Raw genomic sequence first — 15631 nt, 5'->3', positions numbered from 1 at the left:
CTTCCTAAGTGGACAGGTTGATTTCACAGAAGTGTGATTGACTTGGAGTTACATTGTGTTGTTTAAGTGTTCCCTTTATTTTTTTGAGCAGTGTATATAGTTTCCCAGTGTGCTTTGCTGTAGAGGTGAGACCAGACATATACAGTTTCCCAGTGTGCTGTGTTGTAGTTTGGTTGACTCTCAGACTACATGCTGTGGGAAGAAGGAGAGGGAGGTTGGGTTGGAGTGATTTTGTAACAGATAAATTGGTTGGGTTGGAGTGATTTTGTAACTACAAATAAACCGTTTTCGTGCCCTGAAGCTATAGCTGTTTCTGGGTATGTATAGTGTGTTTTTGGAGTGTGTATTACTGTTGAGCAGATTGTATATGGATTGCTCTGGAATGGGAGGGCAGCTGTTATCGCACCCTGAAGGGCACAGAAGTGCTGATGGAGACTGGAGTATTGAGCTGCATCTGCACGTCTCAGCACACACACACACACACACACATCGTAATTACCATACACAAATAAACACACACCACCTGCACCATACAGATTTAATATGCGCATACACACTCGCTCAAACCTCATATCTACAAATACATGAACACACACATACACTACACATAATCTGTGAGTGATTACTTTGGTCTAACTCTACTTCCCCTACCCCCAGGTGAAGAAGACATGGGGGGCCACTCTCACCACCCTTCAGGACATGACAGTGCTGGATGACTATGACGTTTCCCAGAGTTTCACCCACAGCCCCTCTTCAGAGTCAGTCAAGTCGAGCGTGTCGGACGGCTACCTAAACAAACCCAGCCTCGCCAAGCGCCGTGCCAACCAACAGGAGACTGAGCTCTTCTACTTTACAGTGAGACACACACACACTCAGGGCCGGCCCTGGACGTTCTGCCGCTCTAGGCAAGACAAAAAACTGGCGTCCCCCTGCTAAACTATGTACAGCAGGGGTCTGCAATAGGTTCAGCCTTGGGCCTCTTTTTTTCTCAGCTAGAAATCGGAGGAACAGAACATAATAGCAGCCCAATCCATGTGCCTATGCTACAAATAAAAACTAAAAACATCTGGTTAGTAGGCTATATAATCAGTACAATGTCAATAACAGCCTAATATTTTCAATCTGATTACACTGATAAAATCACCAATGTCTCTATTAAATTCGTTTTTTATATTTCTGTGTGCGTTGATTGGGGAAAAACATCTTGCAATCAAAAGGAAATGGGCTGAAAAAGTCTCAAAAGAAAGGTGGAGAATTAAATAGACGTTTCAGGAAAGAATGGGCAGAGAAATAGGCATTCTTACCATATTTCTCCAATGTCAAACCAGTGTCTTGTTTGCAACAGCTGTTTGCAAATAATAAAATCTTAGACATCCTTATGAATATAAGCATGGCACTTTCAAAAGTTACCTTTCCATCCAGACAGACGCTCTACCGAAGCAGAAAAATGTAAGCTTCAACTACTGGCTACTCCTCCATTGCATAACCCAACAACAGAAGTGCTTCCCTAAAAGCTGCCTGGGTTTAAACAAACGTCTTCTATTTTCAGAAAGTGAAAACCTCAATTAATAGGGACAGAATAGCAAAGTCAATTTGTTTGTCTCCTTGAATATTATAGGCTGCAGCTCAGCTTCAGAATGTCATAGAGAGGAATCAATATATCCCCATATGCATCGGAGTCACGTCTTTCGCATGAATTTTAAAGCTTGTTTCTACCATAAGGCTTCACAGAGTTAAGCATTGTTATAGAACGCTTTATATAATCTGGATACTTTTTATGTATTTATTTCCAAATATAAAGCTAACAATAGATATCCTTTTTGCCCTTTTCTTTAACAAAGGGTGTGGGATACCCTCACTCAATTAGAGCCCAAACACCCAAACACACCAAGCCCTTCCCAAACACGAGGTATTTAAGGAGTGCATGCGACTGTATTGGAGGATTTGGCTATACCGACATCTATGGATAGCATAATAGTGTTTGTCAAACAGTTAGGCCTACCATGTTTTTTAATAGGGAGAAATAGGCTCCAATTCTATATGCAATTCTATGATTAGGCCCATAACATTTTTTTGGTGCGCGCGTGCACATATAGGAGGTCCATTACCGGGCAAAAATGAATTTTACATTAACCCCTGCATCGGAGAGTTACAATGTTGCAATCACTATGCAGCCAGCTGCCTATAGTAGGAAACAGAGTTTCTTACTAATAATATGACACCTGTTATCACACATGGCACAAACCCACAATTGTTACAATAGAAATAACACTTTTATTTAACATATTTAACATATTATTTAATATTCCTGTAGAACTGTAAAAAGAGTGAGATAATTTGAGTTTTGGAAACAAGTGCTTTCATAAAGGCGGGACTCGTTTCGTTGGAGCAGTGTAAAATAAGCTTTCTGTCAATGACCCAGCCTTAACGAATTTTGTTTATTTACATATCAAATTTGATTGTCAAACATCAGTTTCAGCATTTCTTCATTTCGTGGCCCGCCTAGTGGCCTCTTTCCTCTGCTGTGGTGCTGCATTGCAGTCAGCGATGTTCTCTCGGTAGCTGTCAATGGTCCTGAAATCAAATAATCAGAGAGCGAGATTAGGATGTAGTCTATTTAAGTCTAATAATTACGGAGTAAACAGGCGATAGATAATTGAGTAATCTTACAAATTACTCTGTGATAGAATTAGTTTATGATCAAGGCTTACCTTTTCAAAGACAAGTTGACTCGCCTGGCCTTCCTGGCAGCAAAAGCATACACTGCTTCTTGGAGGTTGATTTTGTAACGCACAGGTTTCATAGCCCCCATCCGGCTCTGAGGGATTTCACTGTGAGTCCATCTTTTACATTCTCTTTCAGCAAGTCCCAGCGATGTGTAGATCCGGATAAAAATTTATAAATCTCTTGGATGGTGTTAAAAACTCAGCCGCCTCCAAGCAACAAGATGCTGCATCAGAGAGAACCAAGTTCAGCGAGTGTGCGCTGCATGGCCGAAAAAAGGCCCTTGGATTGATATCCTGCTGCAGCAGCAGCACAACTGTCATCCGGGACGTGGAGCGACGAATCTGAGTCCGGGTCCTAGATAGTAGGGTCCCTGCTGGCATTGTTTGGAGGTGTGGCTAGGCCTCGTGCGACCAAATGTTCTTGTCCACCCAGAAAGCTGTCATCATCGGTGGAAGTGGATGGCTCAGACTCCTCCGGTTCGCCCTCTTCGCTGCTAGAACCAGTGAACGGGGGTTCGTCCTTCTCGGCGAATGAACGGCCTGTCCTCGGAGGCATGTTGAATCTCTTTGGTTTAGAGATTGGGCCTCTTTTCTCGTTCGTTTTTAAAAAATATTCGCTTCCTGATAGTTTTTGTCTCTTAGACATGGTAGCAAATTTGGTTGCAAATCTTAACAGGCTAGGTTAGGCTACTGCCTTGATCACTAATCATCTTCCTCACACACAAACATTAAAAAACAATACAATAGTTTAATTGGCTGATTGATTTGTATTAATGTTTCACAATTGGATAATCCCGTAAAAACACACACATATCACCATAGCTACCAATGATAGTGGGAATGAACTTCGGGGAGAAGCGGGACTGGGGTGGGGGCGGGAACTGCAGCAACGGCTATGAGCTGGTGGCTGGGGCGACTGCCTAATCTTGCCTAATGGGAGGGCCGGCCCTGCACACACTCACAGACATACAGACATACACACAGGCTAGATGATATAGTTAGGTAGATGTACAGTTAATAAAAGCTGCATGTTCTTCTGTCTGTGGTCCACAGAAGTTCCGTGAGTATCTGGAGGGCAGTAATCTGATCTCCAAACTACAGGCCAAACACGACCTACTGAAGAAAGCCATGGCCGAGGGTAAGAGACCCCACATTCTATCTTGCTGTCTCATTCTTTCTTGCTGTCTACCCTCTCTCTCTTCGTTAGCCTGATCCACCATCTTGAATGCTGCGCTCTCGTTTTGTTTCACTTGAATCCGTGTAGTGGAACAGAATGTAAGCTTGCGATATCAGGATGGTCGAACAAGGCTTTCTTTTTGGAACTCTTATCTCTCTCACTGCCTCTCTTTTACGGCTTAGAAATATGCCTTATGTGCTAATGCCCTCCCCGTCTGCCAATAAAACGCCTGCCCTCTCTCTGTCTGCCTGTGTCTTTCATGTCTCTCCAGGGTATATAGCAGACACGCTGACTACCAGGTATAGCTCTTAAAACTATAAACATTTTATTGACTGAAGCACTGTTTTAGCTGTTTCTTTCTTTTAGATTGTCTCACCTCTTGTCTTTGAGCTCTGCAAAACAAAACAAAACTTGTCTCTGCTTCTCTCCTTCTAGCCGTGGACGAAAGAACTCCCATAGCAAACACCAGGTAATGTTTCCACTCTTCCTCCCGCTGCTTGTGTCTGTGTGTGGTTGGCCTCTGCTGGTTGCTTAATTGCATGGGATGTGTTTTTTAGGACTCGACTAAAGCCATTCCTCTGCTGGTGGAGAGCTGTATCCGCTACATCAACCTCCATGGTGAGTCCGACTGTTTATTTTATTTTATTTCACCTTTATTTAACCAGGTAAGCCAGTTGAGAACAAGTTCTCATTTACAACTGCGACCTGGCAAAGATAAAGCAAAGCAGTGCGGGGAAAAAAAACAACAACACAGAGTTACACATGGAATAAACAAAACGTACAGTCAATAACACAATAGAAAATCTATATACAGTGTGTGCAAATGTAGTAAGTTATGGAGGGAAGGCAATAAATAGGCCATAGTGCAAAATAATTACAATTATAATTTAGTATTAACATTGGAGTGATAGATGTGCAGAATATGATGTGCAAATATAGATACTGGGGTGCAAATGAGCAAAATAAATAACAATGTAAATAACAATATGGGGATGAGGTAGTTGGGTGGGCTAATTACAGATGGCTGTGTACAGGTGCAGTGATCGGTAAGCTTCTCTGACAACTGATGCTTAAAGATAGTGAGGGAGAGAAGTGTCTCCAGCTTCAGAGATTTTTGCAGTTCGTTCCAGTCATTTGCAGCAGAGAACTGGAAGGAATGGCAACCAAAGGAGGTGTTGGCTTTGGGGATGACCAGTAAGATATACCTGCTGGAACGCATACTACGGGTGGGTGTTGCTATGGTGACCAATGAGCTAAGATAAGGCGGGGATTTGCCTAGAAGGGATTTATAGATGACCTGGAGCTAGTGGGTTTGGCGACGAATATGTAGTGAGGGCCAGCCAACGAGAGCGTACAGGTCACAATGGTGGGTAGTATATGGGGCTTTGGTGACAAAACGGATGGCACTGTGATACACTACATCCAATTTGCTGAGTAGAGTGTTGGAAGCTATTTTGTAAATGACATCGCCGAAGTCAAGGATCAGTAGGATAGTCAGTTTTACGAGGGCATGTTTAGCAGAGTGAAGGAGGCTTTGTTGCGAAATAGGAAGCCGATTCTAGATTTAACTTTGGATTGGAGATGCTTAAATGTGAGTCTGGAAGGAGAGTTTACGGTATAACCAGACACCTAGGTATTTGTAGTTGTCCACATATTCTAAGTCAGACCCGCCGAGAATTAGTGATTCTAGTCGGGCAGGCGGGTACAAGCAGCGTTCGATTGAAGAGCATGCATTTAGTTTTACTAGCGTTTAAGAGCAGTTGGAGGCCACGGAAGGAGTGTTGTATGGCATTGAAGCTCGTTTGGAGGTTTGTTAACACAGTGTCCAATGAAGGGCCAGATGTATACAAAATGGTGTCGTCTGCGTAGAGGTGGATCTGAGAGTCACCAGCAGCAAGAGCGACATCATTGATATACACAGAGAATAGAGTCGGCCCGAGAATTGAACCCTGTGGCACCCCCATAGAGACTGCCAGAGGTCCAGACAACAGGCCCTCCGATTTGACACATTGAACTCTATCTGAGAAGTAGTTGGTGAACCAGGCGAGGCAGTCATTTGAGAAACCAAGGCTATTTAGTCTGCCAATAAGAATGCGGTGATTGAGAGAGTCAAAAGCCTTGGCCAGGTCAATGAAGACGGCTGCACAGTACTGTCTTTTATCGATTGCGGTTATTAAATCGTTTAGGACCTTGAGCGTGGCTGAAGTGCACCCATGACCAGCTCGGAAACCAGATTGCATAGCGGAGAAGGTACGGTGGGATTCTAAATGGTCGGTGATCTGTTTGTTAACTTGGCTTTCAAATACTTTCGAAGGGCAGGATGGATATAGGTCTGTAACAGTTTGGATCTAGAGTGTCACCCCCTTTGAAGAGGGGGATGACCGCGGCAGCTTTCCATTCTCTGGGGATCTCAGACGATACGAAAGAGAGGTTGAACAGGCTGGTGATAGGGGTTGCGACAATTTCGGCAGCTAATTTTAGAAAGAAAGGGTCCAGATTGTCTAGGCCAGCTGATTTGATGGGGTCCAGATTTTGCAGCTCTTTCAGAACATCAGCTATCTGAATTTGGGTGAAGGACAAGCGGGGGGGCATGGGCAAGTTGCAGCGGAGGGTGCAGAGCTGGTGGCCGGTGTAGGGGTAGCCAAGTGGAAAGCATGGCCAGCCATAGCAAAATGCTTGTTGAAATTTTCGATTATCGTAGATTTATCGGTAGTGACAGTGTTTCCTAGCCTCAGTGCAGTTGGCAGTTGGAAGGAGGTGCTCTTATTCTCCATGGACTTTACAGTGTCCCAAAACTTTTTGGAGTTAGTGCTACAGGATGCAAATTTCTGTTTGAAAAAGTTAGCCTTTGCTTTCCTAACTGATTGTGTATATTGGTTCCTGACTTCCCTGAAAAGTTGCATATCGTGGGGACTGTTCGATGCCAATGCCGTACGCCACAATGTTTTTGTGCTGGTCAAGGGCAGTCAAGTCTGGGGTGAACCAGGGGCTATATCTGTTCTTAGTTGTGCATTTTTTGAATGGGGCGTGCTTATTTAAGATGGAGAGGAAAGCACTTTTTAAAGAACAACCAAGCATCCGCTACTGACGGAATGAGGTCAATATCCATCCAGGATACACGGGCCAGGTCAATTAGAAAGGCCTGCTCGCTGAAGTGTTTTAGGGAGCGTTTGACAGTGATGAGGGGTGGTCGTTTGATCGCGGACCCATTACGGACGCAGGCAATGAGGCAGTGATCGCTGAGATCCTGGTTGAAGACAGCAGAGGTGTATTTAGAGGGTAAATTAATCAGGATGATATCTATGAGGGTGCCCATGTTAACGGATTTAGGGTTGTACCTGGTAGGTTCCTTGATAATTTGTGTGAGATTGAGGGCATCTAGTTTAGATTGTAGGATGGCTGGGGTGTTAAGCATATCCCAGTTTAGGTCACCAAGCAATACAAACTCTGAGGATAGATGGGGGGCAATCAATTCACATATGGTGTTCAGGGCACAGCTGGGGGCTGAGGGGGGTCTGTAGCAAGCAGCAACAGTGAGAGACTTATTTCTGGAAAGGTGGATTTTTAGAAGTAGAAGCTCAAACTGTTTGGACACAGACCTGGATAGTATGATAGACCTCTGCAGTAGATTGCAACTCCGCCCCCTTTGGCAGTTCTATCTAGACGGAAAATGTTATAGTTGGGAATGGAGATTTCAGAATCGCAGTGAATAAGTCAAACTTAGGGAGGAGGCTTCTGATGTTAACATGCAAGAAACCAAGGCTTTTGCGATTATAGAAGTCAACAAATGATAGCGCCTGGGGAGCAGGAGTGATACTGGGGGCTACAGGGCCTGGGTTAACCTCTACATCACCAGAGGAACAGAGGAGGAGTAGAATAAGGATATGGCTAAAGGCTTTAAGAACTGGTCTTCTAGTGCGTTGGGTACAGAGAAAAAAACGGGCAGATTTCCGGCCGTTGTAGAATAGATTCAGGGCATTATGTACAGACAAGGATATGGAAGGATATGAGTACAGTGGAGGTAAACCTAAGCGTTGGGTAAAGATGAAAGAGATAGCATCACTGGAGGTACCGATTGAGCCAGTCTCCGCGTGTGTGGGGGTGGGACAAAAGAGCTATCTGAGACAGGTTGAGCAGGACTGGGGGCTCTACATTGAAAAAGTACAGTTAGAACTAACCGAAACAGCAATAGGCAAGGCATATTGACATGGGAGAGAGGCATAAAGCAGTCACAGGTGTTATTCGAGAGAGCTAAGACAACAGCTGGTAATGGCGATGAAAGTTTGAGCTGAGACTAAACAGATAAACAGGATGGGGTACCGTATAAAGGAACATTCTAGCATATAGGAACAGTCCAGCAGGCATCAGCAGTGTAGCTGAGTGATCATAACGTTGGCTAATAGCAAGTAGCTAGTTAGCTGGCTAGTTTCAGCCAGAGGTTCTGGATAAAAATATATGAAGAAATAATAGAAACCGTTCCACACAGAGGTAGATAGCCGGGAGATGGGCCTGGCTCGAGACTAGCTCAAGGCTAACTGGAGTTAGCTTCAGGACAATGGTGATTAGCCAACAACGACAACAGCCATTTGGTTGCAGCTAGCTAGTTGCGATGATCCGGTGTTAAGGTCCAGTGATTCAGTGATTCCGGCAGAAAATCCGATATGCTCTGGCTCGATAGCGCGATGTGCAGACTGGCCGATAATTGTCCAGGCTAGAGCTGGCTGGTAGGTAGTGCAGGCCACGGTGAAGACCGCTAACGGTGGCTAATAGCAAGTAGCTAGTTACAGTGGGGGGGGGGGGGGGGGGGAGTATTTAGTCAGCCACCAATTGTGCAAGTTCTCCCACTTAAAAAGATGAGAGGCCTGTAATTTTCATCATAGGTACACGTCAACTATGACAGACAAAATGAGATTTTTTTTCTCCAGAAAATCACATTGTAGGATTTTTTATGAATTTATTTGCAAATTATGGTGGAAAGTAAGTATTTGGTCAATAACAAAAGTTTCTCAATACTTTGTTATATACCCTTTGTTGGCAATGACACAGGTCAAACGTTTCCTGTAAGTCTTCACAAGGTTTTCACACACTGTTGCTGGTATTTTGGACCATTCCTCCATGCAGATCTCCTCTAGAGCAGTGATGTTTTGGGGCTGTCGCTGGGCAACACGGACTTTCAACTCCCTCCAAAGATTTTCTATGGGGTTGAGATCTGGAGACTGGCTAGGCCACTCCAGGACCTTGAAATGCTTCTTACGAAGCCACTCCTTCGTTGGCGGGCGGTGTGTTTGGGATCATTGTCATGCTGAAAGACCCAGCCACGTTTCATCTTCAATGCCCTTGCTGATGGAAGGAGGTTTTCACTCAAAATCTCACGATACATGGCCCCATTCATTCTTTCCTTTACACGGATCAGTCGTCCTGGTCCCTTTGCAGAAAAACAGCCCCAAAGCATGATGTTTCCAACCCCATGCTTCACAGTAGGTATGGTGTTCTTTGGATGCAACTCAGCATTCTTTGTCCTCCAAACACGACGAGTTAAGTTTTTACCAAAAAGTTCTATTTTGGTTTCATCTGACCATATGACATTCTCCCAATCCTCTTCTGGATCATCCAAATGCACTCTAGCAAACTTCAGACGGGCCTGGACATGTACTGGCTTAAGCAGGGGGACACGTCTGGCACTGCAGGATTTGAGTCCCTGGCGGCGTAGTGTGTTACTGATGGTAGGCTTTGTTACTTTGGTCCCAGCTCTCTGCAGGTCATTCACTAGGTCCCCCCGTGTGGTTCTGGGATTTTTGCTCACCGTTCTTGTGATCATTTTGACCCCACGGGGTGAGATCTTGCGTGGAGCCCCAGATCGAGGGAGATTATCAGTGGTCTTGTATGTCTTCCATTTCCTAATAATTGCTCCCACAGTTGATTTCTTCAAACCAAGCTGCTTACCTATTGCAGATTCAGTCTTCCCAGCCTGGTGCAGGTCTACAATTTTGTTTCTGGTGTCCTTTGACAGCTCTTTGGTCTTGGCCATAGTGGAGTTTGGAGTGTGACTGTTTGAGGTTGTGGACAGGTGTCTTTTATACTGATAACAAGTTCAAACAGGTGCCATTAATACAGGTAACGAGTGGAGGACAGAGGAGCCTCTTAAAGAAGAAGTTACAGGTCTGTGAGAGCCAGAAATCTTGCTTGTTTGTAGGTGACCAAATACTTATTTTCCACCATAATTTGCAAATAAATTCATTAAAAATCCTACAATGTGATTTTCTGGAGAAAGAAAATCTCAATTTGTCTGTCATAGTTGACGTGTACCTATGATGAAAATTACAGGCCTCTCATCTTTTTAAGTGGGAGAACTTGCACAATTGGTGGCTGACTAAATACTTTTTTTCCCCACTGTAGCTGGCTAGTTTCAGCCAGAGGTTCTGGATTAAAATGTATGAAGAAATAATAGAATCCGTTCCACATTGGGTGAGGCAGGTTGCAAGAAAGTATATTTAGTTAAAGGATGGAAAGTGAGATTGAGAAATATATACGAAAAAGACAAAAGAAACAAAAAACTGGCTATTTACATGAGAACACTACAGAAAACACGACCACACTGCTATGCCATCTTGGACTGTTGAAAACAACATGGTGGATCCTCCACTTAGCCTATTTGGGGGCTAGGGGTTAGCAGCCAAATCCATACTGCTTACACCTATCAAGTCCTTTCACGTTCCTCTGTGTACTGACACATGATTAGACTCTCATAACCGCCTCTCCATCTCCTTCAGGTCTTCAGCACCAGGGCATATTCCGTGTGTCGGGGTCGCAGGTGGAGGTCAATGACATCAAGAACTCATTTGAGAGAGGTGAGAGGTCACTGTGAGGTCATCATACTTGTGCTTCCAGGTCAGGGGAGAGGAAACTGACCATGTCCGTCTCTGTTGCCAAGGTAACGACCCCCTGATTGACGAGGAGAATAACCATGACATCAACTCTGTGGCCGGTGTGCTGAAGCTCTACTTCCGGGGGCTGGAGAACCCCCTCTTTCCCAAGGAAAGGTTCAACGACCTCATTTCCTGTGTCTGTAAGTAGCACTTCCTTCCTCTATGGTGTGGGGAGGTGGCGGGACAGGAGGACAGGGATCACTGTTTTAAGGGGGGGGGGGGGGGGGGGGGGTTGTTTTTTGTGTGTATGCAATTAGTATGTGTGTTTGTAAAAATGATCAGCTGTGAAGGTTTTGTGATTTACCATGACTGCAGGTGACATTTGGACAGCTCTAACATGCAAAATGACCTTATCAGCAGTCGATATGGACCTTAATTCAAAACGTATTTAAAATGCAACAGATTCCAATTGTTATTCATGCTTCACATAAATGCACCGTTCGTTTTAGGTCTCCATAAATGATCAGCGCCTGTTTACATTTTAGTCATTTAGCAAACGCTCTTATCTAGAGCGACTTACAGTTAGTGAGTGCATACATTATTATTTATTTTTTCCCCATACTGGCCCCCCGTGGGAATCGAACCCACAACCCTGGCGTTGCAAGCGCCATGCTCTACCAACTGAGCTACACGACAACTGACATTCATTGACAAAAAGAGCAGTTTTGAAATGCAGTGATTAAAAAGTGCTATGAGTACTACATTCATGTCAAAATGGGTCCCTCTGTATCTCTCACTCTGTATCTTGCTTGCTCTCTTCCTCCCACACACAATCTCCCAGTCCTTTGTCTCCAACTCACTTAGTTTCTTTCTGAAACACACACAGAGAGCTAGCTGCCTCTCTCTGTTGGCTGCTTATATTCCAGGATGTGTCAGGATTACACCTCATGCTTTCTTGGGAATATTACTGACAGCTGGTGTGTGTGTGTGTGTGTTCCCACAGGTATAGAGAGCCTGTATGACAGAGCTCAGTGTATTCGTAAGATTCTGCTGGGTGTTCCACGGGCGACACTGGTCGTGATGAGATACCTGTTCGCCTTCCTCAACCAGTGAGTGTCTCTACGCTAACACAAAACCACACATGAACCACGTCTGGGCTAGTCTAGAACCCACAGAACCAGTACTGGGTAAATCTATAACCCATAGAACAACACAGAACCAGTTCTGGGTTAGTCTAGAACATATAGAACCAAGCAGAACCAGATCTGGGCTAGTCAAGAACACACAGAACCAGGTCTGGGCTAGTCTATAACATATAGAAACACAGAACCAGGTATGGACTAATATAGAACGACAAAGAACCAGTACTGGGTTAGTCTAGAACACACAGAACCAGTACTGGATTAGTCAAACACACAGAACCAGTCCCGGGTTAGTCTAGAACATATAGGTCCGCAGTAGTCTAGATCACACAGAACCACACACAACACGGTCTGTCTGTCTGTCTGTATTTGGCTGAACACGATGTCTCATCTCTGCAGCTCCAAATAGAGATGGAGGAGGAAGTGTGAACGGGAGGAAAGAGAGAGAAGTGTGAGGTGCAGGTGTGATCTACCACAGCAGAGTCTGAATGTTAGATTGCAGAATGTTAGATTGTAGTATTCAGTATGAGTATGAAGAACATTCAGTATACTTATATTTGTATCCTGGAGTTAGTGTTTTACTTCCTGCCTGGTCATGTGATGTTGCGTTTAAATAGTAACATTTGCCCTGTGCCCCATGCCCAGCTTATCCCAGTACAGCGATGAGAACATGATGGATGCTGGGAACCTGGCCATCGTCTTCGGCCCCACCCTGCTGCCCACGCCCGACGCCCTGGACCAGGTGGCCTGCCAGGCGCATGTTAATGAGGTCATCAAGACGGTCATCCTGCACCACGACAACATCTTCCCCGACCCCCCGGAGCTGCCTGGGCCAATCTATGAGAAGTGCATGACTGGAGACCAGTACTGGTTAGACAGATGGACTATACTGTATACTCCAGCCTTGCAACCATCTGTGCTTTTATCCTTCTGTTCATCCATTTTGTGAAATATCAAGAGGGCTCGGTTCTAGCAAGTCTGTCTAGTATTGCTGACTACTGCAGTTATGGTACTTACACTCCCTTTTTCTTTCTTTCCCTCCCCCCGCACCCAAACTCTCTTTCTCTCCCTCTCTAGCGAGAGTCCGTTCAGCGAGCCGGGTGGGGAGGCGGAGCCTGACGGCGGCACAGAGACCCAGACCAGTGAGGAGGGTACGCTCTGACCTCTGACCTCTACACAATCACCCAGTGGGCTTATCTCTCTCATTCACCAATGGATAGAGAGCTGTCTCCATGGCAACAGCTAGCATAGAGACCCCCCTCTCTCCCCTGTCGTTGTGTGCAGTGTGTGATTCCCATTGTAGGGGGGAGGGGGTGCGGTGGGGTGATGGCTAGCTAAGACTAATGCTCTGATTTCTCTTTCGCGTCCCCCTCGTTCCTCATTGGCTGAGCTCGGGGGGGGGGGGGGGGGGTCGAGCCGGGAAGATGAATGATTGACAGGTCCCCCTCGATCATACGATCTGGCTCTTCTCTCCTTTCTCTCTGTCCTCCCGCTTCCCGCCCCCTCTCTCTCTGTCTCTATAAATCTCTTCCTCCCTCCTCATCTTTCTTTCTCTCTCTTTCTCTATAAATCTCTTCCTGCCTCCTCATCTTTCTTTCTCTCTCTGTCTCTACCCCCCCCCCCCCCCACACCCCCTCTCTGTCTCTCAGAGGGGGAAGCAGTAGAGGCGGTGGCCAGGTATGACTATACGGGCCGGTCGGGGCGGGAGCTCTCCTTTAAGAAGGGCGTGACCCTGCAGCTGTTCCAGCGTGCGTCACATGACTGGTGGGAGGGGCGACTCAACGGCACCCATGGCCTGGTGCCTCACCAGTACATAACACTGAAGGACAGGCAAGTACACGGCTACAGCATAGCATACACACTAAGTAACACAAACCTGCCAAGAGAACGTCTGTAAAATATGCCTACAGTGGCATCCCGTTGTGGATTGTTATCAAATTAACTGTAGAATGAGAAATTGACGTGCTCAACTCCTTTTTCAGTATCAAAGGAACTGCCCATTTGATTCTTTAAACTGTTTTTGGGGGGATTGATTGATTGACTGACTAAATTGATTGATGACCTAAGTTATTAAATTGATTAGAGTGAACAATTACTGGCCACTGGTATTGATTGACTAATTGATCATTTGTCTGATTAGTTGGAGTGCCCTGATTGGTTGGGGAGCAGGTTCTGTTTAGTGCTGATTGGTTGGTAAGAGGTTCTGTGTGGTGTTTCAGGCCTGACTCTGCATCAACAGTGGACAGCGACAGTGGGAGCACTAGCAATGACGACAAGAGAGCCAGAAGGGAGCTGAGCTCTCCTGCTGACAGACAGCCAGAGACCTACAACAGGTCAGTAGTTAGATCGCCAGAGACCTACAACAGGTCAGTAGTTAGATCGCCTGAGACCTACAACAGGTCAGTAGTTAGATCGCCTGAGACCTACAACAGGTCAGTAGTTAGATCGCCTGAGACCTACAACAGGTCAGTAGTTAGATCGCCTGAGACCTACAACAGGTCAGTAGTTAGATCACCTGAGACCTACAACAGGTCAGTAGTTAGATCGCCTGAGACCTACAACAGGTCAGTAGTTAGATCGCCTGAGGCCTACAACAGGTCAGTAGTTAGATCGCCTGAGGCCTATAACAGGTCAGTAGTTATATCGCCTGAGACCTAAAACAGGTCAGTAGTTAGATCGCCTGAGACCTACAACAGGTCATAGTTAATAACACACAACAAACCACCACAGACCTATAACTTGCACAAAGCTAACAAGCTAAGCTAGCGGTTTGTGGAGTGTATTGATTTAGTCAAGCGCTAATCTTAGCCAACGGTCTATACTGTACGTCTCTCCACAGCAGCCACCGCAGGAAGCGGACTGACATTTTCCGCCGCCCCCTCGGTCTCTCTAAAGACCATGGTAACGGGGGTGTGTTGGAGAGGAACTCACCGCCCGTCTCTGGTCACTTCAGCCCGCGGGAGCTCCTTCTGGGGCGGGGCACTGGCTTAACCCCGCCTCTCGACAGCCCCGAGCGTCGTCGCCGTTCCACTGCCGTGGTAACGGTTACCGTGAGCCGCCAAGATACGCTGCGTCGGCCTGAAGACACACCTATCCGGCGCTCCAGCAGCGGGCAGCACGGCTTCAGCTCCAGAACCCTAGACCCAGACACACTGGCACAGGTACACACACACACACGCATACAGTAATTATACAAAAACAGACAGCTGCTGCACACATCAAACTACACTTCATCTTGTATTTTCTCTCTGCCACTCCCGCTTTCCTCCACCCTGCCTCTTCCCCCTCTCTCTGTAGGACATAGAGGAGAGTGTGAGTGTGGCTCTGGGGCAGCTGAGGCAGTTGGAGCGTGGGGGCTGCAGACCGGCTCCTGACGTGGTCCTGGACACACTGGAGCAGGTTAAGAACAGCCCAATCACAGCCTGCTCCTCCGAGTCGCCCAGCCCCCACAGCACCCCCTCCACCCCAGGGACTCCTGGTACCCCTAGTCCCCTCAGCCCTCTGAGCCCCCTCATTCCCCTCCCCGGCCCCCCTCCTGCACCCCTCCGATCCACCAACCCTTCCCCTGACACCCTGGGCTCCTTCAAGCCCATAGCGGGAGCTCCACTCCGTATGGGGGCTCCGCTTCGCCCCCCAGCCCTGAGGCCCAAACCCCTGGTGCCCCCCAAGAGCAACACCCCACCTCTGCCCCCACTGCTGGACAAGTCCTGCACCATGTGA

At 46.4% G+C, this 15631-nt stretch overlaps 1 protein-coding gene across 1 annotated transcript in view; it reads left to right on the top strand.

Moving 5' to 3' along the window:
• Positions 1 to 15631, top strand: part of LOC311130149 (SLIT-ROBO Rho GTPase-activating protein 1-like) — a gene marked incomplete at both ends in the record, with an annotated part of 32449 nt that extends 16818 nt beyond the window's left edge. Inside the window, 14 exons of the mRNA XM_084162836.1 lie at positions 658 to 855; positions 3780 to 3864; positions 4175 to 4202; positions 4339 to 4372; positions 4461 to 4521; positions 10674 to 10751; positions 10835 to 10969; positions 11773 to 11878; positions 12557 to 12781; positions 12989 to 13062; positions 13561 to 13741; positions 14131 to 14244; positions 14751 to 15072; positions 15209 to 15631. Coding sequence (XP_084018962.1) covers positions 658 to 855; positions 3780 to 3864; positions 4175 to 4202; positions 4339 to 4372; positions 4461 to 4521; positions 10674 to 10751; positions 10835 to 10969; positions 11773 to 11878; positions 12557 to 12781; positions 12989 to 13062; positions 13561 to 13741; positions 14131 to 14244; positions 14751 to 15072; positions 15209 to 15631 — 2064 coding nt within the window. The remainder of the gene's footprint in view (positions 1 to 657; positions 856 to 3779; positions 3865 to 4174; positions 4203 to 4338; positions 4373 to 4460; positions 4522 to 10673; positions 10752 to 10834; positions 10970 to 11772; positions 11879 to 12556; positions 12782 to 12988; positions 13063 to 13560; positions 13742 to 14130; positions 14245 to 14750; positions 15073 to 15208) is intronic.

Source organism: Coregonus lavaretus (genome assembly GCF_964263955.1).
Source record: "Coregonus lavaretus genome assembly, chromosome: 5".
In the NCBI taxonomy this organism is placed as follows: Eukaryota; Metazoa; Chordata; class Actinopteri; order Salmoniformes; family Salmonidae; genus Coregonus; species Coregonus lavaretus.
This window is presented reverse-complemented; position numbering and strand designations above follow the sequence as displayed.